The following is a 27,972-nucleotide window of genomic DNA, read 5'->3' on the forward strand; positions in this document are numbered from 1 at the left end:
AAATTTGTTATCTTTCTATCTTTTATTTATTACTCAGGTCTCCAGTAAAGCTGGCTGGTACCATGTCATCTTATGCAACATAAATAAAACTTATTCACTAAGTTCCAGCTGGTAACTGAAGGACTGATGTGGCTTCCAAGAGTTATACAATTGAAGATGATATATGAGAAGGAGGAAATAGAGATTTAATTTGCAAAGATGGGGCTTAAAATAAAACACAGCATGACTTAAAATAGTATCACCAACACTGAGAAAGTAAAATGCAATAAATATGGAATCCCACCATTTAAAGTCAATTATTTTTCTCTCCAAGTCATTCTAACTTGTATGGGAAACAGTACTGACACATGTATATACACTGCCAAATTTTATAATACTCTGAGTATTATTTAAGATATTGTTTAGTTTTCAATGTGTAATGTGTTCCTATCAGAAAAAAACAATTCTGTTCCCATTTCTTGTCATTACTTTATTTCGGGGGGGGGAGGGGAAAGTATATTCTTTTAGTTTTCTGCTTTGAATTTTTCATCGCTTCTTAGAAAATATTACATTTCTATCAAATCTGAGTATACTACAGTATTTTCTATAACAAAATAACTATCAGTTTCACCTTTTTACTAAGTAATTTCTTTCAACAGTATTTTATCACAAAAGTCAGTGGACTTGGCCTAAAATGTTAATATAATAAATGAATGATACTACCAAAACTATTCACTGCTCCCAGTAAATCTTATTACATAGTAATGATTGTTCATAAGAAGACAAAAATAAGTGTTATAATATCAGAAATAGTTAAATACAGAGGTAAAAACTTGCCACAATGTGTTGCATATATAGAATTCACAACATGAATGATAGCATGGTATTCTCTCTGAGGAATTTGGTATGTCTATGAAAAAATATATTATTTTGAGCCTGTTCTATCTTCTGTGTCTTAGAACACTTAATGCTTTTTAAATGACTTATCAATCCAAGAACAGTATAAGAGAGAGTGTAGTACCTACTTTGCTTACACTACACAGGATTGGAGGAATTGGGGAGAAGAAGGAAAAGGTCATGTTCTGAATAAATTAAAAAGAGAAGAGGGCTCTGGAGTATTAAGTTTGTCTGTAGGTCCAAAATCTACCCTCATCTTTTATGAAGAATCTTTAGAAAAGCTGTCCAGTGGGGCACATAACATACAGTTTGACAAACATCAGGGATGAGGAAAATAAATTACCTAAAATTTACTGTGTTTATTTGTATAACAGCTAATTTTGTGATGTTAACAATCTGCTTATGTCACCAATGAGGTGATCACTATAGAAGTTTAAAGTGGTTTTCAATTCTTGCAAAAGTGAGATGTGGAGAAGAAGGGACAGTAAATCTTATTAAAAATTGCCTGGGGAGATGAATTGGAGGGGTTGCCTTTTTCATGGGAGTAATAGATTCAGTGCATAAAAGATACAGAAATCTCTTGGAAAAATGCTTTTACCACAAAATTTGCTAAATTTCTGAGAAGTGTATTTTGTCCAGAAGGGATTTTTTTTCCCTTTAAATAAAAAGAAAATGAACATTTTCCAGAAATCAAGTTATTTATCAAGGTCATGGCCATTTGCAAAAGCATAATTTTTCACATGCTGTATTTGTCAATGTGGTTGTGAATACAAAGTACATGAAGTTGCTTTAATTTTTTTCCTCAGATGTCTCTGCATCTCTCTTGCAAATGCCTTCTTTCTTTGTCTTGTGTTTCCTTCCATATATTCATAACTACTTTTAAAGGTATCTTATGTGTGCGTGGTTTTCTGTCTTATCACTACATAGAAATTTCACAAGTTTCTTGATAGTCACTATGATTTTATTATATATTATGTGGTCACTATTCCTTTGAAGTAATGCTATTCATAAAATTGCTCATATGGTTAATCTTATTTTTCAGCTCTTGCAAGTTATTCTTTCAGATAGAAGATACAGACATATGACACTTCCTCTTGTTTTTTTGCTGAGGAACATACACTTGGTAGAAAAGAAACGTGGACCTTTTCTTACACCCACACCAAATTAACCAACAGGAAGTGCCTCTGATCCAAAGCAGGAGGATATTGATGCTACAGGCAGCAACAGTATCCAAGACTTCTGTGCTGCAATTCTGTGGTTAGTAAATTCAGGCCTATTTGTTTGTCTCATGCTTTGTCATTGGACTCAGGACCACTTTGGACCATCCCATTACTCTAACGTGTATTTATACAGACCACTTTGGCTCCATTTTAATAACCAAAAATACAGCATCCCTCATTTCACAAGGTTTTATACAGAACAGAAACATCAAGTCTTCTCACTTTACCTCAAACGAATGCCACTTAATGGAACCCATACTCATATAGTTTTAGTGGGGGTTTAGAGGAAATATTTACAGATAATGTAAGGTAACCCAGAAAAGCACTTTTCAATCCCTGCCACTCCCACCCTCCCTGCAAAATTCTCAGAGAGAAGATACTTGTGGGAGCAGGGAAACGCTCATGCTAAAGCACTAATCCCCATGTTCCACTTAGTGTTAGAAACTACAACTTTTTCTGGTGCAGTTTCAGCTACTGTTTGGTTAGAAATGTGATCTGGTGTTGGCTCTGGGTAGCTTGGAGGAATCCCGTCTCTTTTGTATTCTCCTATCCCCTCTTGTCTCTCACACTCATTTTGCTCAACAAGAGAGAGGAAATACAAGAGACCCCAAAGACAGAGAAAATTGGATGCCAATGCTTACAAATTAACTGAATTGAACATGACTAGAAGGACTCAACTCACAAAGAAGAGTACCGGACTAGTTCAGAGAATAACATCAAGTAGGCTAATGTTTTAAAATATGGAATCTTGTCCTGCAAAACAGCTATACATACAACCTACAGAGTGAAGTCAAAGAAAAGACTGGAGGGAACTAAGACTTAGGGAAATATGAAGCCAAATTTGACTTGTTAAGGACAATGGGAATTTTGTTTCTGCTTTCAGTAGTATGAAAAAACAGGGTTCTATACCTGAAATTCAAAGGGAAGCTTTTTCATATAGGAAAAGTATTAAGGAACCAATGTCATAAATAGGAAGTTAAATAAAATTTTAAAAGTAGCAAAGGAATCTGCATTAACACAATATCTGAAACAAAACCCAAGATGATCAAGAGATTGTATCTGTTTCAGAGCAACTTAAATAATAATTTAAAAAGGATATGTATTCCCATTCACAGACACAATGGGGAGACATAAAGTTTTTCTTTAGCACATCTGGGAGGAGAAGAAAAAGAGGAAAACCAAAGAGCTTTGAAAAACAGGGATTGAAGATAACGCTGCAGAATTCAAGAATAACATGACTTGCAAAACATGATAATGCAGATGTACTATGACGTGATTTAATATTTTACTTAAACTTCCATTGGCTTCACGGACCCAGCATTTCTCCTTCTAGATTTTACTTGCCACCTGCAGAATAGATGTAGAAATTCTTGTGGTCTTAGATCAATCATAACTCTTTCAGTGGTGCACATGGAAGAAGCCTTTGACTTTTGCCAGGCATTTTACAGCAGAAAGTCAATTCCACTCACCCCAAAAGAATCATACCGATATAATGCTAATCCATTTGCCAATACAATCACTTGCACCAACTCTTCGTGTTGCCAGGACCCTTGAAGAAGGTCAGAGGAGAAATCAAGGTGAAGTTGGGGATTTTGTTGAAGAGCATCTAAAAATGACATTTTGATGTTTCTAAATTTGCCTTTCTCCTGTGAACTTATGTCTCTGCAGTTCTGTTACAAAACTGAACTGCTCACACCTCTTTTAATCATTTTTGGATCTTATTTGGAGTGACAAATGGGATAGTCTCCTCTATGCATGAAACAAAAACAAAAACAAACAAAAAACCAACAACAACAAAACCACACACACATTCCTTCCCCCCTCCCCTCCCCAATTACTTTTCTACCATATGTTACAGCAATAAAAGAGAAAGCTGTTTCCCATTATTGACTGGTCCATCCTCATGTAGTCTGTTGCCTTGGAAACTGAGATTGATTATAACTTCCAGAAAATGTAAGAATGAACTGAATCACATAGTTCCTTTTTCAATGTCTGTGTCAATTTACAATGTTGAAACTAGCAACAAAAATATCCCTAAGCAGGATTTTCACTTCTAGCTTTGGGGTTTTTTTCACTTATCTCTCAGAGTGACAGTCAAAATAATAAGTTAGATCGTACAAATCAGTAAAATAAGAAGTTTCAGAAAACATTGTAATAAATGTAAGTCAAATATGCATTCAAATTAACTTCATTTTAAAAAAGAAAAAAAAGGAAAAAAAGGTTTTCTGCCAGATTTGATATCTAGATGACACAATATCTAGCTATCATGTAATTCATATTCTGCACTCTGTCCAAAAACTTGAACTTTTGTTGAAGCTAAAATGTATTTGATAAAACATTCATTTTCCAAGTATTTCTCTGGCCCTTTCATGAGTTCATAATCATTTCTCTCCTAAGGATTTGACTTTAGTGTGCTTACTGCAAATAAGTTACCCTGTATTTATGAAATCCTTTTGTCATTTTAAATTCCTTACTTAAAATTGCCAACAGAGCTTGTAAACTGTGCAAAGGACTAGTTCAAAAGCAGCACTTTCCATGCTGTTATCTTTGGATTACCAACAGTCCCCAAAACTCTGGAAAGATGTTTTTTGCTGTGAGTTCTTCAATTCCAGTTGCCAACCTATAAAAACAAGGATATTTACAACAGCTGAGAAATTTGGCACATTCTTCCCATCTACTCTTTGTTAAAATTACCCTTCCAACATAAAATTGCCAAACCTGTCATAAGGAGTTGTGCAATTACAGTGAATAGGAGAAAGTTTCTATCATTGCTAATACATGGGAGGTGGTCCAATAGATTTTTAAGTTGTGACCCATTCAACAAAGGTTAGAAGACTCTTGGCATCTAAGTAATACAGTTCAGTCTTTGCAAGAAAAAACAGTACTCTAAATTAGTATAATGTTAAGGATAACTACAGAAGGGCTGTCTACACATCATCTAAGTTGATTTTGATTTTACAGTACTAATTTCAACTTTTTCTGACTTTTGTGAATTTATTAAAAATCAATCAATTAATATTTAAAATTTTATTTCTTTCTTTTCATTTATTGGGCATTTCATGTCTTGTACTTTTTTAATCCAGCTCTGCACATTTGACAGATGTTCCTAATCAAGTATTTTGCAGTGAATTTTCTTATCAAGTGCCAAATGAATGATTTGTGGTTTTATATTACTTACCTGGTATAGCTCTAAGAAGATATTGCAGTAGCAAAAATATAATTTTGAATTTGATGCCATAGCCTTCAAATAGATAAAAAACTCTTTATTTTATTTTAAATCTTTAATTCTAGCAAAAGTCTGGGCTTTTAAATTGTAAATCTTGAAATTTAACTCCAATCTCAAACAGCAATTGGTGTCCTGACACTGGCAGCCTGTCAGTTCAAGTGGAAATCCACAGTCAGGTAGGAAATAGTTATCTATCTCTAAAGAGATTTGACTGTGGAATGAGAACCGGTAGTCTTGCTTGCTACAACACAAACCAAACCAGCTTCCCACCAACTTATTGCACTGCTTTCTTCACCAAAAAAGCAATGATAGAGATGAGGAGTATGAAAGAGCAAAGAGTACTTAAAAATAAGCTGATCCTGCCAAGGCTGATATTTTCATCGTCCCTGTGGCTCAACTCAATTCTTTTTAAATTCCACTGAATCACCAAAGGAGAATTTTGACCTGATCATGGAAAAAAAAAAAAAAAAAAAAAAAATCAGTGACTAAACCAAGAAATGAGAAGAAATGAGAAGTACTCCAGTTTGTAATCTAAGAACTCCTTTTAGTGGGATTGCTAGCTATTGGTGAATACAGCTTAAGAATGTCTTAAGGAAGCTGCTGCTACTTAGTACTAAGTATTTCTATAATTCATTAAGATACTGTACAGATTAAAAGCATTTAAGATTGAAAAAGGCATATGTTGTTTCAACAGCTACAGAGTACACATGCACCTTCCAATTTAACTCTATATCTAATTACAAGTGAAGCCAAATCCTGATACACAGTTCTTTCAGACTTGCGCTCTCTTTAACAGTTCCTACATTCTCCTTACATAAGTTAAAAAATCCAATTAGAATTCTTTTAATTTACAATAAATGTAAATAATGAGTTATTATTAAGGAAATAAAGATTATTATTAGACCAGGCTAATGCGAAAAAAGATGATGTTGTAGGATGGAAGTAAAGAAAGATGGGTTTTGTTTATCTTGTTATCCATGCATTCAGTTTTAGGTTCTGTACAGCTTTGAAAGGAAGTATATATTAGCAAAGAGTAGACCTCAAGGGGTTTGAAGTTCACTTAATATAAATTTATAAATGTTTTGATGTTTATTTCAATCTTATCTATGCAAAGTCACTAACAGTATCTGAATATCCTGGTGTACTATCTCTGTTTCTAATTCCAGGACAAAAAAATCACAAAGTTTTGCCTTAACCTTTTTAAGAGCCTGTTAAAGATTTGTTTAATTCAGAAGTGGGACTCAGGGTGTAAGTTTCTTTTTTTTATTTTATCCAGACTAGTTCCACCATGTCTTGTGTAAATCATTATAGTCTTGTCTCTCTCACTTCATTGGGCTTTTGGCTTCCATCTGTTTTCTCTCATCTTTTCCTCCTCTCTGTCTCATCTACATTCTCTTTCAACTCTGTTTTCTCTCATCTGCTTGCTCATTACTATTAGTCCAGCCCTCTGGTTTCCCCTTTACTTCCCAATTATGTCACAGAGGTGGAGAATGCATAAGACCTGAGTGCTCCTTTCTGAGAGATATTGACCATGTTAACTTCTTTTTTTGACCTGCAAACTTTATTTTTTTTTTTAATATACTTTTGAAGACAGTCACGGATGTCTTCACAGACATGTTACTTTTCTTAATGTTGTGTAAGGGACATTGTGTTCTTATTTCTGGAAACATTAATTTCTACATGACCCATTTATACTTTTCATAGAAATTTGTAGTCCCCTAGTGTCCTACCTGCAAACAGGCTAGCACAGTATCATGGTATGGACTTTACTAATATCTGAAGAGAATCTGTAAATGTTTTATTCTTGCAAGTTATTGTATCATATCTGTTGAAGAACATTTTAATGTTCATTTTAATGTTATTACAATTAATTTACAAATGATGCTGTGATATTAGGAAAAAATTTAGTAACTCAACTTTTTTTGTTTGGTTGGGGTTTGTTTTGTTTTGGTTTTGTTTGTTTGTTTGCTTGTTTTAAAGATACACATGCATTTAAAACCTTTTAGAATCAGGACCCAAATATATACATTATTCTGTTACTGAAAATGGCTTGACATGGCAAGCTTAATGCTCCACAGCTACCTTCTTGACACCATGGATGTCACAACTCCCTGTTCTAAAGCTGCAATCTAGCTGTCGATAATTAGGGTTAACCATCATTCCTTAAATTGAATTCAGACAGAAACTTCCAGCTTGAAACTATATTTTTCTTTCTTAGCAAAGAACAACTCTTCACAAATGTTCAAAACTGTACAGTAGAGTACTGACCTTGCAGAAGTGTGCATATGGTCTCACTCCTGGGACCTTCAGCATTTTCTCATGTTTGTGCACTTTGCCTTGTGATCCCTCCAGTACAGTCCTCTGTGACACAAGTCCAGAGATGCAACACCACATGGACTTAGTCAAGGTCATCACCTCAGCATTAGGTCCATCATTTAAAGAGTGTATTGGTGCTTAATTCACAGAATTGCTGATGCATTTCTATATCTCAGGGTTGGGAACGCTGGCTGGACACTCAACTAAACTACCAGCTTCAGTGAAGTCCAGCTGTTCTATGTGTCCCTTTTCCCTGGGACATCACCCAGCTACAGTAAAAGGCACCTTCTCAAAGTAAACAGCCCTGAAGTAGGAAAGCCTTATTTATTTTGGGGGATTTACCACCTCTGCCCTTGTGCTAGCAGAGATCTGCGTTGGTCAAAGCTTTCATTCCTCACACTCCTCCTTTCTCTTCATGCTGTCCAAGGGAATATTTTCAAGCACTCCCCAAGGAGACACGAACAGTAAGGTTCTTGCTCTTCCCAGTGTCAGTGGAAATGGAAAATCACCACAAATTAGTGCCCTGCTGTGGAAGAAACTTCTGGATACTCCAGAGAGTTCTACAACTTTCCAAAGATTACAGATAAGGTGTAGAGAGGTAGCTTGCATTTTGCCTTAATTACAGAGTCCCTATCACTTTTCTATGACTGTGAAAACTGTGAAAGTTTTGAAACAGACTGAAGAAAAGATCATCCTTCTGTGGACAGCTTGTCCACTGAATGGCAAAAAGGCAAGTGACAGAAGAAGCTGGCTGATTTGAATTTTATCAAATGAATGTAGCATTGTAATTCCATGTCATTTCATGCTCCATGACATACCATACTCTTTTTTAAAGACTATGAAAATTTTTAAAGCTGAGCTGCTAATGTGTAACCCTGCTAGAGTAAGGGTTGCTACTGAAAGAGGTAACCAGTCCTTCATGTTTCAGAGAGGCTCTATTCTGAAAGCTGGCATCTATGTCACAGCTGAAGTAGTATTTCTATTTTGATGAAATGCTGGAGTCATGAGCCTGAGTGATTTGGAGCTGCCTTATTTATAAGCACATATTTATGGCAGTATTTTTGGAAGGCAGCCACTGGAGTGTACTGTATTACAGAATAAATCTCACTGAAAAGATGCTCCCTGTCAAGTTGGAGATACCTTTAGAAAAGATCAATTACAGAAACCATCACATTTATGTGACTATTTCTACCTTTGTTAGTGACACAAGCTTATTTCATACACTCAGTAAGATCTCAGGTGAGTTCCCCTAAGATTTCACACAGATCACAATACCACAGGCTCTTAAATCTAGTGGAGAAGTCTCGTTTTTTATAGTGCAATGAAGTACAATTAAGGTATGATCTTCCTCTGACAGGTCTGAAATGATCCCCATCTCAGCTCCTTAGGGAGTGTGTGGAAGTTTAGCCATTTAAAAGATCTCTAGCCAATGTTTCAACTGCTCTGAACTCTCATAAATATTACCAGTTCTAAATTTCTGGAAAGGGTCACTGTTGAGAGGTAGTCCCTTCAGGAGTACACAGTACAAGCTGACTACAGTACAAACATCCCAGGTTATTGTTCTCATGTATTTTGGTCTAAGTACAGCCAGAAATATTGGCTACGGAAGGTGCAGTACACAGATAGAATGAAAAGTGTACAACTGAAGTGGTAAACCTTCCACTTGATTCATCAATAGACTGAAGTGGATACCTTGTGTAGAGATATGACTCCACTGCACACTGCAGCTAGATCCAAAGGTGTCTAGCTTCAAACTAAGTCAGCATGGATACTGAAAAACTTTTGCCAGAGGCACTTGCTTTCCTACAGGCTATTTCATATTTCTAAGAAAACATAATTTATATCAGTGCAGTATATTAGTCCCTTTAAACTGTTTCCATCCTGAAAGATTGGTTTAGAGACAGACATCATCAACTACTTAGAGTGTGTGTGCTTATGTTTTGACACTATGCAGTAAAGACAAAATCAATGAGCATGGGTGGTTCATGAGAATTCTTCAGTCATTTCACATGTATCTTAAAGCTGGACTGAACATTGAACTTTCTTTGAAGGTATAGAAGTATAGGCATACTCTGAGACACTGGCTTAGAGCAATATCCCTAAACATATACGGATTAAACCATGGTTAACTGATTTATGCCAGAAGTATGTATATAAACATTACCTAGAGTAGAGATCAGTTTAACCAGGAATGACATCCAAAGACAGATCCAGACACCTAATCATATACTGTAGGAATCTATATGTGAGCTGAGGGTCTAAACTTACATTATATTTCATGGAGGCAGAGGATTCAGTCCAGTTGCCTATGTGAAGATAGCCAGCAGCTTTTGGGATGCAGAGGGACCTGTCCTGGTCACCTGCTACTCTCCAATAGGGCACAATCTCCCAGAGATCCTGTGCCATAACTGTCAGCCACAGCAGTAAACGTTTGCTCCTCCAGTGCATCTCATGTGGGACTGGATTTGCATGTTTTTGAGAACTGAATCAAGGTCCTAGTTGGTACAGGCAGTGAAGTCTAGGAAGTTATTCAACCAACCAATGTGTATCCTTGCTTAAGGGTGAGTCTCACAGCTCTCTTGATCTGGCTGAATGAATCACCCAGAGCTCCGCAATGGGAAAGTATGATAGACACCGTCCTCACATGCAGATGCCTATGCTTCAGGGACACGGCTGGATTTCTTTATTTGTCACTGTTTATATGCTAATTTTTAACAAAAACCTAGTGTGAAATATTAAACCAAAAACCACAATTTCTTCAATATTGTTGAGTCAATCAAGCTAAAATCTCCAACAGAGAAACCATTCTAGGAAGCCTCCCATTAACATTGTTCTCCTTTCAATCTTAAGGTACCGATAAGGTTCCCTGGGTAGACAGCAGAGGAACTCAAGGTTCTTTTTTCCAAATATAAAATCATTTTTCTTCATGTTCAAAGCAGAAAGAACATAAGGAAGTGAATCACATCTGTATAATTAAATTTTTCAACTAAGATCTGAAAATGTATGGCTGCTTTCCACATTTTCCTTTAGGGTGCTAATGCAAATTGTTTCTACACAGCAGGCTGAACCTTCTGTTTCCTCTCAATGACTTGCACAGTGCTGCTTTTTCAGTGCAAAAAATCATAGTCTGATCTGGGCAGCTAATACTGTTACAATAATTATAAGAATACTTATCTAGATTTTACCAAGAGTAATAGTATTCATAAGCAGCATGGGCAATATGGAACTTAGCACTTTGTTAATTTCACAATCCTTACACAACCTAATACACCACAGATATTATGGAACTGCAGTTACACAATGGCTTCCATTAAATAAAAAATTACATGTTTTTTAAGTTAAAATGTGTGAACTATTAGTCCATTTTTCAAAATATCTAAGATAGTATTGACTACAAATTCAAAGTAATTCTCCATGTTACTGTTAGAACAGAATTTCACTTCTGTTTAAAGCATGATAGTAAATAGAATGCAATGGGAAGTCTTTTACATTTTTAAAGAAACGTTCAATTTGTGTGTATTTTCCTGTGTTTTATTACAGCACTATCAATCACTGTAGTTATTTTGGAATACTGTACATATGAATTAAATTAAGGAAACAGAGCTATTAGGAGAAAATATGCAACTAAAATCACTCCCTGTTTTTTCTTAATCCTAAATCTGACCTTGTTAACAAGCAGGTGCAAGACTTCACACCACAACCAAGAACAATAAAGAAGCATGCTGACCTCATTTTTCCTCTAATTGTTATTTTCTCCAAATTGTATCGGCTCCTGTTTGTTTTATCTGATATTTCACCATTATTCCTTTTTATTCTTTTCAAGTTTATTGTACTCATAGAGTACAATCCTTTGATCTCCCACATCACACGAAAGTAATCTATGAGAATATAGCATATGCCATGATATGAGAAATGTATCCCAGTTGAATTCCTCAGTCAAAAGAATTACATACCTATGGCATCCCCTGTGACAGTTCTCTGCAGTGAATTATTCCCATGTTGTTACTGACTACAGCAATGAACAGTCACACTCAAAAAGCCACATGTATATAACTTATGTAGGTAATGTCCTTATTAACTCTTTCTGTCTGCTTTATCAGGGTAAAGGATACCAGAAAGTAATCTATGATTACATAAACAGGTAAAGCATCCAGCATTGAATTAAGTGTTCTTTGTGGTATTTATCTTCCAGTTACCCCCTTGTTATCAAAGAGTGTAAAAAAAATGTAATGAACAACAGAATGCAGTACTGCCAAAACATACGTCATGGTCGTTGCATCTAAAAGTGACTTACTGAACCCAAGTGGTTCAATTTACCTCTCCTTTACACATTCTAAAATGATATAAAGGAAGAATAATTAAAAGCAGAATCAAAATCTACCTTTAAATTTTAACAGGAGAGCAGACAGATACAGAGAAAGATGACATCTAACAGCCATTTTTTTAGATGTATCACTATAAAGAGGCAGAAATGTACAGAATTAGTGAAAGTAAAGAAGCTCAAAATTCACTTATGTCTCAGCCAGCAATTTACTGTGTGGTCTCTATAGTGTTTTGAAAATGCCCAACACAACAACATTATGTCAGGTCATGGTTACTTGATGATTATTTTGTTACACTTCTTTATTAAATTGTAGATTTTCAAGCAATTTTAAGTGAGGTGGAAATTATGTAACTGTGTAGCTCTGAGCTCCCTACCTATTAAAAAAACCTTTTTGGTAATAAGCATTGTACTACTTTAAAAACGTTGTTCAAAACCTTAGGAATAAGTGGTTTAAACATCCAGGGAATTTTTTCCTGCAGTAAAATGCTTCCTCAATCACTATCTCCTGCTTGGCTTACACACTCACCTAAGTTTAATTTTACCCTATAAATTAAATCACCAGTACATGTTATAATTCTATTTCTTCTATTGAAGACAGCAGTAGGCATATGTGCCAGGTATGAATTAAATCACTAATAGAGTATATAATCTCACTTCTCCTAGTCAATAAATCATTTCCAATATACCATAATATTATTATAAATCTCTAAATCACATTAGCCTCTACAAAATGTGAATGTAGCTGAAAGTACAGTCAGATAAGGATTATGTCTTACAACATTAATGGCCCAAACTACCTCTTAGGTAGCATGATATCAAAAGGAAGTTTGTGTCTTGTTATTTAGTTATAAAAAATGAGAGTAAACAAAATGTTCTGTTTAATAAAGAGTAGAACATCTACTCATCTGGAAACATTGCTTATAAGAATAGTCACACTCTCACACTATGACACCTACACCACTATTTTCTCACAAAACAACCTGTAGTATTAGAAGCGAAATTATTGTTTTCTGATAATTGTAATGAATTATGATGATTTGAAAAGATATTTTCTCAGCTTAGAGAGAGACTAATTAGTGATAATAAAATATACATCGAGATATAAGCAGCTCCGTGTGATGCTGGCTAGGAGTTTAGGAGGTTAAAATTTCACAAACTGTTGATAAAAATATTAAAACCTGCTGCTTTTCTTTAAAACATATAACCAACTTGCCATTCTATTAACATAAAACATGTTAAAATGACAGGCCATATGAAAGGGAAGAAAACAAGAACCTTTCAGGCTTCTTGAATAAGAGCCCTTTGTGTTAAAAAATCTTTAGCTATACATACATAAAATTTGCATTATAGCATACATATTATTTATAAAATAACATAAATTGGAACTATCTCAAATTACAGAAGACTTTTTTGTGAAAAAATGTTGCCTTAAGGAAAGGACTGAATACTCTGCAGAATGTATCTTTGTGACATTTCTAATTTTTATGAAGGAATCCAAGATATTTTTAAGCTTTTAAGAAAAACAGAAATATTAGCTCCATGAAAAAAAATACAAATTCACAGAGTAAACAGCATCAGAACTGATTTTTCAGTCCTCTCTAGTTTGTCTGCCGAGCTCATGGAAAAAATGTTTGTGTATCTTGATCTGAACTTCACTGTTTCAATCCCACTAGCAAGTAATATTCATCATTTCTTTTATTATGTGCTAGTGTTGGTAATATGGGATCTGGCCCAAATTGGCCAATATTATACACTTTCATTGGTCTCGGGAGGTCCAATCCTGCAAACATAAATGCACATGTGTAACTTTACTTGGGCCAGTAGTCTGATTGACTTAATAATGAGTTAACATGCAAATATATCCAGCCACACATTTAAGCATTTGCAAGGTCTGTCCCAGGTTTCCTGACAGCAGCCTTCCCAGGGACCTCGGTGGCCCCAGACACTGGATCCTGAATCCTGAGACATGTCCCTCCTCCTATTGATTGTCTAGATTTGAAAACCCATTCAGGAACACAAGTTCAGCCTGTTTTGTTTTGTTTTGTTTCATTTTGTTTTGTTTTTTTTCCCAGCAGCACCACCAGCTGGAGCAGCTAAAAAGATTAGGACCAAACTCTGAAAGTAATTATCCTGAAGAGAATAACTCACAACTAGCATTGCTAGAATACCTCAGTTGTTGCTTGCCCTTACAGTATTTCACAGGAGCCTTTCTGGTTTTGGAGAGCACATTACAAGTTACCCTCAAGATATCAGGCTGGCTGTAAGGAGTCGGTTCTGTGGGGTGTCAGGTCTGCAAACACACCATAGGGGTTTCCTCACTTATTCCCACTTCAAAGAAGCATTAAGAACAATTTCTCTTTATTACAGATTTTAACTAGATTTCTTTCCCCTGTGATGATTAATTAGGCGTTTGTTACAATTTGCCTTCTTTCCACCTCTAAGAATAAGTGTCCCCTTCTGTTAATCAGACACAAACAAAATGTTTTGAAAAGTAATCACTTGCGAAAAAAAAAATGGAAATTGGGCTTCTGTGTTGTGAGGAATGTACACACATAGCACAGTGAAATTTAACACGGGTAAATGATCTGACTACCTCAAAGTGAAGTTTTTGCCTTCCTACAGTGGCCTTTCACCCTGCCCTTTCCTCCAATCTGAGGAGAGCTGATGTTGATGGAACATATAATGGCTCCTTTCCTGTGTAGTAAAGTCAGCAATAAAGCTCAGTAATTAAGGTGACCGGGGAGGCCCAGCCCAGCAGGCTAGTGGTGTGGCGAACACTTTCAGAACTTCAAACAATATCAAAGTCACTGAAAAACGGGCCTAGTTCAGGGCTGGTTTGAATTAAGCCTCACTTCCACACGCACTTTTCAAATCCAAGCTCAAACAAGAAAGCCAAGGCCTTCTGGATTTCATTAGAGCCAATTATCTTATCTGTTTCATCTCAGGCCTGACCCTAAGGCTGGCAAACAGCTATTCAGTGCGTTTGTGTGGTTGTTTGAGAAAGCCTCCAGCTAGCCAATGGCCTGAGGAACTGCTAATTAAAACACAGTTGCCCCCTGCCTCTAGTGATTAAATATTTTCAAGCTTTTGTAAATAATTTTTCCATTCTTTGCCCCAAGCCTCAGAGGTCCAATACATGCAGTAATTTATTTAGTTTGTCAAAGAATAGTGCTGGAAATAAAACTAAAATAGAAACTTAGGAAACTCTTATATCTTGCTTAAATTCTGCAAGTAATGTTCTACGACCCTGCAACTTGTATACCGTTTCTTATGTAATTAAACCTTAATAACCTTATTGTGTTTGAAGTGATACAGTGTGCAACAAGCCCTACATTTTGTTGATAATCATTATGTTTCCTCAGATGTCAACAAGACACATATGTTCATGGGCTTAATGAGATCTTAGACACTGTGGAAAGGATATTGAGCAACATCTGTGCTCCTGAGATGGGTGGACAGAGGGTGGATCACACTTCCAAAATCTGTTTGGGGAAGGAGTCGATCTCACCAGTAGCATACCCACATGTCTCAGCTGACAAAGAACAGTTCCATAATACAGGTCTGTGTCACCATGTCACAAATAAATTCTGGTCATTCAAATTTGCATAAAAGACAAAGAACTACATGTCTTTCAACTGGCCTAGACGACTCAATCCTTCCATCTCCTTCTGTTGAGCCCTGGGAAGACACCCCCTTTTGCATCAGATCAGGGGACCTGGTTCCAGCTTTGGTGCCAGTTAGTGCACCAGCTCATGTGACCCCATTTCTCACATGCAGCCACAATCACCAGTATTGGGGTTGTATACCATCATGCAACATGATGAGGAGAGGAATAACTTACAGTATATGCCAAAGTAACCTTTTAACTCCTTACATCTTACTATTATCCTTAATTATAACAAACAAAGTTATATTAGCACAATGCATGAGGCGCTGTCACAAACCAAAGCCCCATTGCATAAGACACCGCAAAAAAGGAATAAAAAGATGGCTGCTGTGTATAGACTCTGTGGGGATTTGAGGAACTACAGGCAGAAGCTGTACAAGCTAGAACATTAGAAGCAATCTTAGCAGTATAGGAATTTAACTACTATTGAGTTTTGTGGGAGGCAATGTGGCAAAATAGAAATGATTTCAAGGAGGCTAATGGAGTAGTTTTTTAACTGTTTATGAGAATACCCTACAAGTATGAACATTATCACCAGAAAAAGCAGAAACTGTACCTGGTATCATGCTCTGGAAAATAAAATTCAGAGGTGTGTTCTGAGAATGACATTGCAATAATAAACAAAATGGCAGAAGCTTAGAAACCGCTTTTGCTGGTTGGAATGGTAGTATATTCTGTATTTCACAGACATGCTACAGAAAGAATTTGCAAAATTTAGACACTGCTGGGTTGTGACTTCCAACAGAGAAGGTCAAAGGTAACACAAGAACTTGTCTGAGTGACAAACAGAAAGACGGATCTGTCTATAGAGAGTGGCAGCAGGAATGTCTTGGGGGTAAAAGTTTGGTAAAGTCGAGCTTGAGCTAAAGGCAGATTTCCTAAATTAGTGTACCATAAAGTTGCTATACATTTTCATACTGCACAGAGGAGACATACTTTGAACAGAGAATTAGTTGGCTGACAAAAAATAATTGAATTTGTGTTGTGGTTGAACTGTCCCCGAGCAGACACAATGGAATAGGACCAAGACCACAAGCAGAATGTCATGGAATCACTGAAGAAAGCTCAAGCAAGAAAATGTTGATTCTTCCAAGAGACAAGCTGAAGGAGCTATGTGAAATGCTGGATGGAGGCCAGGGACTACCAAGCATGGAAGCCAGGGAAGGATACATTTTCAAGACAAAGATCACCAGGGTAAATAAAAGTGGATGACACACAGCCTATGGAAAATAAGGGTGAAATATAGACTCTGAGCTTTGGGCTGGGTGGAGTTTATACTCAGAATGGTTTCAGAGTAAAGGAAGGCTGAGATGCTATTTTGGAGAAGGTCTAGAACTGAATCAGAGGACAGACAGCGATCTGTACACTCAGTGGTCCTGGGCACAGAGAAGGAGATAAGAGACAGGATGATAGACAGCTTCAAAGCACTTTTTCTTTTAAATGAGACAAGATTGTATCACAAGGGACAAGAACCTCTATTGAGGGGAATGGGAGGTTAAACAGAAAAATACAAGAAAATATTTTGTTCCAAGTAGACCAGAAGATGAAAAAGAATGAGTCCTTGGTGCCAGCAAAAGAGTTTGAGAAGAACAGATGAGGAGCAACTTGGTGATCAGAGGCACAGGACAGAGATGTGGGAGGAAAAGGGGAGCTAGTGCTACTGTGAAGAATTTGGTGAGTAGTCAAATTATGACTCCAAGAGAAAAATGTGAAAGGAAAAGGTGAGGTGAGAGTATTTTTCTGTATTGGAAAATTATTTCTACTGTTTGGTACTATTGGAAAAGTATGTCCAGTACCTGGAAGTTCTTAAATTTGCTTTGCAAGACCACAAAAGGCAATACGAAAATTTCTTGGTTTGTTTAGTGATTTTTTACATCAGGGCCTATGACTGAACCTGACACAGAGCAAGTAAAAATTAACTCAAGAATGCTCATCCATTGCATATTTTCACTATCAGGGGCAGCTAATACTTGTTAGCAGTGGCCCATCTGATGGTATAGGGTGAGAATGAAATCACCGCCTTCTTGATCAGTTGGAAATCACAGTCTTTAAGCTGTTACAAACTCTGTGTTTCTTTTGCTGGCTTTGCATGCAGTTTCAACAAGAAATATATTGAAAAAGATGGGCAACCTTTTGAAGCACTTGCAAAGGTTTAAAAACAATACTTTTTTAATCAGTAAACATCTTGATTGGAGAGGTAGGAGGGCTGGATTGGTTAGGGAGGTAATTAGCCCCTGCTCTCCTATCAGCCTAATAATGCAGGATTAGAACTGTAACTTTTCTGAGAAATGTACTCATTTACCAAAACATAATCTTTTCGTAGAGGTGCCTCACGGCTGTTTTTCAGAGGAAGACTCCTTTTAAGAGTGAGGGTGGAAAAAAATCACACATAGTCTGACAGCAAAGGCATTAACTTCAGATGTGATGAGGTCAGGTTCAAGTCCCTGATTTGTGAGGATGGGGGACAACAATTTTTTTTCAATCATTCAGGGGCGGGATTTCTCACCTCAGTTTTTTTTCTTCCTCGAATGATGCCCTCACAATGAAGCTAGAGATGAACATTGTCATGAAAAGGTTTGAAACACACACTTAGTTGTTTTCTTGGAAACTTTCAAACAGTTTTGGTTTTGTTCCAGTGTAGAGGAAAATCACATGTCAAAACCACGGACAGTTGCTACTTACTGGAACTGCTGTCTTTAGTCATCTCTATTTAGTAATGCACAGGAGGGAGAAAGCAGCAGAGACCGATCAATTTACTGACAGGGAGAAAAGAACCAAATAAGCTGCATCTTCCCTTCAGCCCTCCACCTTATATTGTCTGGTATGCATCCCAGAAATAGCTATTTTCAACCTGGTATATACTGTGCTGTAATTTGTTTGGTTTCATTTTTCAATATTTTTAATTAATTAAGTTAATTAATTTCATTAATATTTTTTGTAACTTTATTTTAATATCTGATATCAATATGACTAGACTGCTTGTGGTAGGTAAACATATGAATCAGATAAAGAAATATTCAAAAGCTTATTTTAAGGCATAATAACACATGAAAGTGCTTGTATATAATCTTAGAGACCTGATGGGCTAATTACATTAAATGTTTTCATGAACTCTTTCAACAATGACTTTTGCAAGAAGCGACTATTTTGTATACATAACTACATCTCAGCCAGGAGTTATGCTGGTGTGCACAACTGAGACCTGCATTAGCTTATGACACAAATGATCCATTTACTTCTAAATCCAGACCATAGCATATGTGATCACAGGACAGCCTCCACTTTGCAGGAAAAAAATATACAAATATGCCAAACATGGTAAATCACTGCACAACAGCATTTTTTCTTACACTGCCTGTAAGAAACAACTAATGTCTAGGAGTCTGAAGTCTGCTGGATTCCCTCACACTGGGTAACAACTTATTCTTCAAGAAGCTGCATTGATTTAATGGGATTACTGGTGGCCCAAGCAGTACTGCTAACACCACATAATCATGAGTCATAGACCTCCCTGAAGTTTTTCATTAGATATCTATTTTTGAGGCATTTATGTTTTCATAGTTTCAAACATCTCTCCACAAGACTAAAAGCTGACTTTTAAAAGTAATAAAATACGAGTTGGTGCTCCAACAGCATCCAGTAACAAGAAACCTCATAAGATCTTGCAGCACTGAGCACAGTTCTATTCACCATAATTCAGGATTTCAAAAGCTTGCTCTTGCCAGATTTTTCTATTTTTCTTCAGAACTATTCGAGTTTTATTTGCTAGAATACATTTTCTATGAAAAAAAGAAGACTTGTTCCTTTAACTCAATTACTTTACAGTCAAAGTGTAGCACAGGTACACAAAATCATTAAGATTAAAAAATATCTACAAAGATTTATTGGCACAAAAGCACGACAACATCCAGGCATGCCATGGAGGTACCCACACAATCTCATACTGAGACACAGGTGTGTGAGTACACCCAGAACCTCACAATACTTCTTTGCAATCCTGCTTATGTTTGAAAGGAGCAAAAGAAAACTTCCCATTTCTTTTTCTTCTCTAAGTATTAAAAGGAGGTCTCATTAGCTAAGCTGGCTAAAGAAAGCATGAATAAGAACTGTGTAGCTGAAAGGCCTCTGTTTCTGCTGTTCTTGAAACAACACTTCTGTCTGATTCTGGATAATGGGCTTTTAATAAAAATATCCACCAAAGGAAAACAATTAAACAATACATAAAGCACCAGGGTGCAATCTAGTGGTTCTGTTACAGTCTGGAGCTGTTCCAGCAGCGAACATGTGGATATTTTTTACAGGCTAGAGTATAGTTCTCAAAAGTTATTATAAAGCAAGAAAATTTAAATTGATGCCGGACATGTACACAATTGCTCAGTGTTGCTGTAGAACTTTTAATTCAGATCTGAAATTTATCTCCATCTATATGCCACGGATATTTTGGCTTTTAGGATAAAAATATCTTCTGTATTCTTGCTGCTGTTTAATTTCTTCCAGGATGTTTCTGGCAATATTTCTCACCTTTCCATTGAAGTATTTGACAATATGGCAATTCTTTATCCATCCACCTCTATTCTTTCATCTTTCTGGCCTGACAAAAATTGGAAAATAGTTATATTGGAAAAGAGCTCAGGTTCTTTTCAGTACATTGAAACTACAGACCATGTATGGCTTGGGGTTTTAATCAAATAGTTTCTAACCTGAACCACATAAACCTGACACATGCCATATTTTATTATCCTTTCTCCTCCACCCCCTACTCTGCCATGTCAATAAAAGAAACTGTGCATCTGTAGAAAAGTAAGCCGACACTAATTAATTTTTGTAATGGAAGGTTTCATTTTTGTAGTTCTCGTGAATGAAAGGAGCATCATATACAGTTTTTTTAAATCCTGGTATATTAAAGGTGAAAATTTAAGGTAGTTTGCTGAGAAGAAGTTAGATTTTTCCAAATAAAAATAAACAAGTAGGAAGAACAAGAGGTTGCAGGTTATAAACAGTGTTGCCAGTTTTAGTTTTATGGTGAACTTTGAAGTATAACGAAATATTGTAAAGCTGTTTATAACATACCAGTGCTTCAAATGCTTTTAACTCTGCTTCTCTGTTTCCTAAGGACTATCAGAAAATTTGGCAAGAAACAAGAAAAAAGCATGAAAATTTACCATTTTTACAAAAAACCCACTACCATATTAAAAAAAATATTCAAAAACCACAAATCTTCAAGACTACATATTATTTTACATATGAAACTTATACTTTAAGCAGATTTTAAAAATACTATTCCAAGTAAACTTCTAGCTTCTTCAAACTTCTTCAAAAGGAACTGCTGAGGCACTCTTAAGTCATCTTTTTATAGCTGTTTGGTGTACCTTTCTTCAAATTCTCTTAAGACATTTTCTATGGCAGAAAGGAAAAGAAAGACATCTCCGGTTGAAATGCTTATCATTTAAAAACACTTGGAAGAAGTGGACAAAATCAGAAATACAAAAGTGATTGAAACTGTAACTTACAACTCCACAGAATGCTGTGCATGACTCAAAGCAAACTATATACATCCATACAGAAACAATCACATAGATTTCCCAGAGCTTCCATGACTCTGTTCTGTTCAGTTGTATTTTTCTTCATAAGAGCAGTACTATGCCCATGACAATGCAGAAGGATTTTGGACAATTAGCACTCTTAATAATGTCCATCTACATTTGGGTAAGTCATTCTCTGCCTCTCATAGATACGACTCAGGTATCTGCCTTCCTCTTTAAGCACTGAAATGCTGAACACACTGCTGTCAGCAAATAGACTAGAGAAACAACAACAACTGGGATAATCTTTACCGGTTATTGTAAAGTAAAATATTGAGAAATATTGAGAAATGCATAATTTGTTTCTGTTAGTAAAGATAAACATGGCATTTTGCTAGTCTGAGGCTATTGTCAGCAGAGTTCACTGATAACACAACAGATTCAAGTTCTGAAGAAGGTAGTTCTGTCTACTTCTACTTCCTTTATAGACTCATGAGACTGAGCTGCTAACTTAGCTTTTTTATTTCTTCTCCCACACTTCTGGCTTTTTATCTCTTCACATTTGAACCAGAAACCAAGTCTTACCATATTTTTCAGTCTAGTGTAAAATAGGCTTGGAAGCAGCCTCTGAACATTACTGTCATAAAAAATAATAGCATTAAGTTATGGGTATTTAGAATTACTGTTGAAAAGAACTTTTTCCTCAAAAGTTATTCCGAGTGGAATTCATTAAATATTATCGCAATATACCATTGTTCTATGACCCACTGTAAATAGTTAGGTACAGCTAGGAAAAATGTATATTTTTGTCTCCTACATTCTTTTACTATGTTTATCAGAAACCAAGGTTTCTACTCAGTCAGAGAGTTATACAATATTGTAGAATAATGATGTCAAAGAAAGACATAATAATATTAAAAATAATATGAATCGATGGTTCGCCCTCATGTGGTGTATTTAGCTCATTTCTAGAAAACAGCAGATCTTCAGAGATGAGCAATTAAAATAATTTGGCAACTGGATACATTTCTAAAGGAAAAGAGATTGAAAAGACCAGAAATATTGTATTTTGAGAGAAGAAAAATAGGAAAGGACACGACACAGATAACGCAAATGTATTTAAAATAATAAATATGGATAGGTAAGAATGTGCACCTCATCTACACATGTAGTACATGAACAAATGGACATTTAACAAAAGTAGGAGACTAGTGATTTGAGCTAAAAGAAAGAATTTATGTTTTTCATGTACACATACCTAATATCATGAAACTGAATACCAACAGGATACATAAAACTTATTAAAGTTGTTATCTCCAATTCCTTAGTGTACAAAAGTTATTATAAGCAAAATTTACAGGAAAATTAAATTAACATGTACAAATAGATACTATCTATGTATACTTAGGTGAAAACTCATAATGGAAACATAGAAATATTTGAGTATGCTTTTTACGGTTTATGTATGAAATTGTAACTTAAAAAGTAAAAAAACCAATAGTCAGTACCTATGCTGAAACAGAGTTAACAAGGAGAATACATTTGAAAAACAACAAAAATACATTTACAAAGTTTTTCATGTGAAATGTCAAAATTAAATGTAATCAGATCAGGAAATAAAAAATAAGACAAAAAAAAATAAAGGTTGGTATACCTTAGTGTAATCTCTCAAATAACATTAACTATGCCCTGTAAGGCCACAAGACTACAATGAATATTTCTTGATATTTTTGATCAGAGATTAGAATACAAAGAGTTTTAAACATATTTATCTTCTCCCAGAACAAGCACTAGGGATTGTAAGACAGAGCGAAGGTTTTCTGCACACCTTCATTTTAGTTAATTTTATTTCATTTTTACATTTTAACATATGAGGCTTGAAGCATTATTTTAATTTTGAATTCTTTTTGTTTAAAAACATTATTTTGGAGTAATCATACATTTTGTGTCATCTTTTAAATTAGATCATTAATATAGTTCATCCTTAACTCTGTCTTAATGTCACCTATGTCTTTTGAATTTGCTCACCTTCTTAAATTAAAATCATACACATGACTGCTAAAAATTGAACTCAAAGATAATATTATCATGAGCTATTTCTAATCATTCCAAGAAACACACACACATATTTCATTTTATGGAAGCTTTTATGGCCAGGTTCATTGATACGCTGTGGCTGTTTTATGCTACTCTGGAGTAGAGCAAAGCAGCCAGAGCATACTGGCTGGTTAAGCTAAATTTACAGCTCCTTTGTTGAATCAAAGCAATGCAAAGCAGTTGGAAGGCACACCCCAGTTTCTTTCTGTCTCTTGCTCTCTCTCCCTCTTCTGAACACACAGACACACACACACACACACACACACACACACACACACACACACACACACATTTGTTTCCATTGCCTCCTGTGTCTTCTATATTTTGCTCTATGGAAACACATCTCTTCTGTCCTCTGTAAACTCCAAGTACATATAGATACATATGTGCATGTACAACACAGACCTGAGCCTCTGCTGCCTGCTTAACTGAGCACATCTGGTATTATGTGGAGCTTATGAAAATAATTATTTGAACATTAGTAGTTGACTATTGCTCTTATTTTTCTATAACTGTTGGCAGAGGAGAGTGGATTATATCCTCATAAACTCGAGTGTAGATTCGTCCTTTTAGAAAATAGTCACCATCTCCTATTGCTTTCAAAGAGATTAACACAAATTTAATCTGAAGAGGTGGAAGTAAATGATGAAAAAAACTCTCTATAGAGAAAGATACACCAGGCCTTGAAAATAATGGAAAAGAGCTGTGCTTTTTTGTTATCATAGTGGAAAAGAAGAGCTTCCTGCCCTTTAGAAAAAGAACATTCTTTCAAGGATTTTTGTAGCTAGACCAGTTGCTTTACTAGGGTGAACATCAGACAAAATTTTTCCTGCAAAATTGAAAGGTATAGATTTGATTACTGCACTTATTTTCCATTCTACAGAAACTTCTCTCCTACTACCTTCTTGTAGTTAACATAAGCAAACATATTATCTTAGAAGAAATGGGAAAGAAATGGAAAGGAAAACACATTCCTTTATACATGAAAGAGCAATCTTCATCTCCAAACTGGCTACAGCTATTTACATCTGATTTTGCACTAGAGTTATTTTCAAAATACAACCAAGACTTTTCGTGTAGCACTGAAGTCAAAATGGCAGACACAAACCAGCACCATATTTTTTCCTGTTGCCCACTAGAGTCCCACAGGAGCCACTCACTCACCATGCCTTTGAGGTGATTTTTCTGTGTTATGCCTCTAACTCATCTTCAAATTTTCTGCATTTTTACACATACAGTTGTTTTTTCCTGAAGAAACAGAAATACTTTCTTGGACAGATTGAGGGAAGAGTACGGTGGAATCTCATTCAGTCTCAACAAGATCTATTTAAAATAGGTTTATCTAATTATTTATGCACTGGAAAATGACTAATATTCAGCTACCTGCGTGTATCTATCTCTCTATCTCTATCTCTATCTCTATCTCTATCTCTGTCTCTGTCTCTGTCTCTGTCTCTGTCTCTATATGTGTGTAAATGCTTATACTGTTCTACAAATAATTTCTGGCCTAAGAACAATATATCTGATACCAAATACTTCATCATATGTAATATGTGATTATGGGCAGAACTCTAGAGGCAGAAAAAAGCCTCGGTCTCTATTTCTGTGGACATTATCGTTCAGAAGGATCTCTGCTGTGAAATTTGACAGTCAATCAAGCAGTAATGAGCTACCTAGTGTCATGGCTGTTGACACTTCAAATACATGCTTGGTGCAATTCCAGGAAGAAACCAGGGCTCTGCTGGTGAGAAAGTGAAGGTTATGTGCACCCCCTAGGGAGCTTTAGATGATTTTAATGCAAATTTCTCAGTTCCTAAGAACTCAAAGGATTAAACTCTTGAGGCAGCCAGAAAGCAGGAAGTCTCAGCTTCTCTCCAAACAGGCTCTCCCCATATGCAGATTTATTCACACCTTGGTTATTTTGGAGAGGACCTTCACCAATACCCTCTGTCCATTGGGGAGCAGGTATGAAGAGAAAATCTCTCAATTTTGTACCTTATTTTTTGCTTGAAATTGAGGATGTCTGGCATTTCCTCGGCCTCCTCCCCGCTTAGTTAGGTAATTCTGTAATTCTGTAACTCTGTAATTCTGTCACTAAAATCAATTTATTTGAAAAGAAAAAAAATCAAGGTCATTTACCTATGTACAAAACTCATTGTTTATTTTCTTAAAACTGACCTGATGCTGGTCAAAGCTCCAGAACAACAGCTAACTTACTGGGGTATTTTAGCAACTGTTCTATTGATTTTCTCCAAGACTACACCTTCCTATCTGTCTGTGGCTAAAGAACTGAACCATAGACTCTTTCCTGACTACTATCATCTCACAATTCTGTCCTGGCCAAACTGAGAATGGAGTTTACATCATGTGTGACATTTTGGATAACAACAATGGATAGATTCTGGTCCACAGGTTAAATGTCTCTTTATTAGGAATTGTGAATTTACCTAGCATTCAGACCAGATTCATAGAAAATAGCTATCCAGTCTATCCTACATAATTTACGGATTTTTGTATTCACCCTGCAAAGTTCCACACTGTTTGCTTCATTGAACACCACTCAAAACTGTCATACCTGTCATACCAAATCCATATCAATAAGCCCTACAGAGGGCACAGAGACTGTGCCCACACAAAAAGGGGCTTAGGAGGTAGGGAAATATTTCCTGTCATTCCTACTGTTCTGGAGAAAAGGAAAAAGGCAGTATCTATTGTAATCAGTCAACAGCATTATATTCCTTAAAAAAAAAAAAAAAATCCCCACAATTTAACACAGTGAAAAACCTTCACATTAACTACATTAATCACAATGGATGCATTTAAAATAACAGCATTAAATTTTACACCATCAGCAATTTTTTAAAGGGAGATCCCAAACTTTATATTGAATTTATTTGCACTGAAAAAAAAAATATATAATTAAGCATTTATTTTAGTGTTATGTCTGCAAATGCTTAGTCAGTATGTAGTAGCTTACATGAATTATATTTTCCTGAATAGTGATGTTCTACTCAGGCACAGAGATCAAAATTCTCTCTAACTCTGATGAATAAGTACAGCAGCAGTATTAGCCACTCCAGACTACTTACTGGTGTGCATTGAACTAGAACTGCAAAGTAAATATTGGAAAAGGTATTATTAAGCTCAAGTATTTGTTGTCAGAATAGTAAAGGTAATGATTGTGGTTGCAGTCTCAGTTATGTAAATCTTCTGTTTGATAAGCTGGGACCACACTTCTCTGCAGTGTTAGATGGCCACATTACCTATAATATTACTGGGACAGGTTGGATCCAAACCAAGAATTTTGGGGTGAACATACCAGACATATTAATATCTGACACTATTACCAGTGATTTGAAGCATTCAGTTCCCTAACTTCCGTAAAATTTAATCAAAGAATAAGACAGATCTTGGAAAGATCTTGAGGCAGTACTGAGGTGTAGAAAATTTGGAGCCTGCCATTATTTTTTTAGACTCTTTTAAAATACAGGCAAATGTCATAAAGAAAATTGAAAGCTTGTCTATAACAACAGTGTGATATTGTGAATGTGTAAGGCTATTTCTGTGTCTAGGGCTTAGACTTTGAATTCAGATTTGTTGTTTATCAGATCCTCTGCATATTATTTCAGGTACTGCGCAGGAGTGCTTCAGAAAAAGAAATGAAAATGAGTTTTATACTTTTTGCAATGTGTTTTGGATAGCATGTAGTCAAAAGTTATATAAGGTAAATGCACTATTTCAAACTAAAAGTCTTGAAAGTGATCGGAGATACATGTTAGTTGTCTCATTGCCTTTCCGTTATATCAGTCTCCACTAGATGAAACCTCTTTTCAAATATGTAGCATGTGCCCAGTCTTGAGAGGTGAGTGCCCACAAAACCATTCCACTGGACTGCTTTACAATGAAAGAAAATGGTGTATGTAAGATAGAGCTACTGAAAATCTAAAAGAGTGTGTTTTAAACTGGTTTTATCTCCTCTGGTCCCATGAAAATAAGACTAAATATTATGATGCATCACCTATGAAAGAACAAAATTTAATTTAGAATGAGCTATTGAAAGCAAAGATAAATACAGCATGCAACATTTCCTATCATTCTTACTGAGATATTTCACAATTATTTTCTTTTAAATAAATAACATTTTATTGCAATTCATAGAAAAAAAAAAATGGTCAAATCTGTGAGCATCATGATTAGACTTTTAAGAGAATGAAGCATGCTGGGTTTCGACCATACTTCATATTGCCTTCTATCTGCTCTACTTGCATGTAACTACAATCAACATGAATGAGAACAGTAATTTTCTTCTGCCTGGTATAAAGGCTTACTTTTAAATTTTGCAGGTAGAGAAGTGAGCAAACTCAAAGTAATCTTACTGACACCATATAATAATGAAAAAATGACTGACCGATTAAACCATTAGACATACTTTTTGTCGATTCTGAGTGGATGATCATGACAATTAAATTTTATTATTTACTAAGCTTTTGTATACTGGGATACCAGGGTCAAGTTAGTTTCATCATGGGTCATTCTCCTGTCTTTCAACATTACATTAGGTGCATCACGTGTTTATGTTCTACAATCACTTTTCATAACTTTAAACCAAAAATGTACGAACCTGAATGCTGTGAGATACTCAACATCGCCCATAGGAGGATCCAAGCCACCTGTCCAAGCAATATTTATGTTATACCCTTCACCAGGGCCACTTCCAACCTGAA

The 27,972-nt window shown here is 35.7% G+C and overlaps 1 protein-coding gene across 2 annotated transcripts in view; it reads right to left on the reverse strand.

The window, feature by feature from the left end:
* The window catches only part of HDAC9 (histone deacetylase 9), a gene marked incomplete at its 3' end in the record, with an annotated part of 428,033 nt that overhangs the window by 64,357 nt on the left and 335,704 nt on the right, over positions 1-27,972 (reverse strand). For both annotated transcript variants that reach the window (XM_082043859.1, XM_082043855.1), the window contains one exon: positions 27,870-27,967. In XM_082043859.1, the coding sequence (XP_081899985.1) occupies positions 27,870-27,967 (98 nt within the window). The remainder of the gene's footprint in view (positions 1-27,869; positions 27,968-27,972) is intronic.

The sequence above is a fragment of the Streptopelia decaocto genome (assembly GCF_964273445.1).
Source record: "Streptopelia decaocto genome assembly, chromosome: 2".
Classification (NCBI taxonomy): domain Eukaryota; kingdom Metazoa; phylum Chordata; class Aves; order Columbiformes; family Columbidae; genus Streptopelia; species Streptopelia decaocto.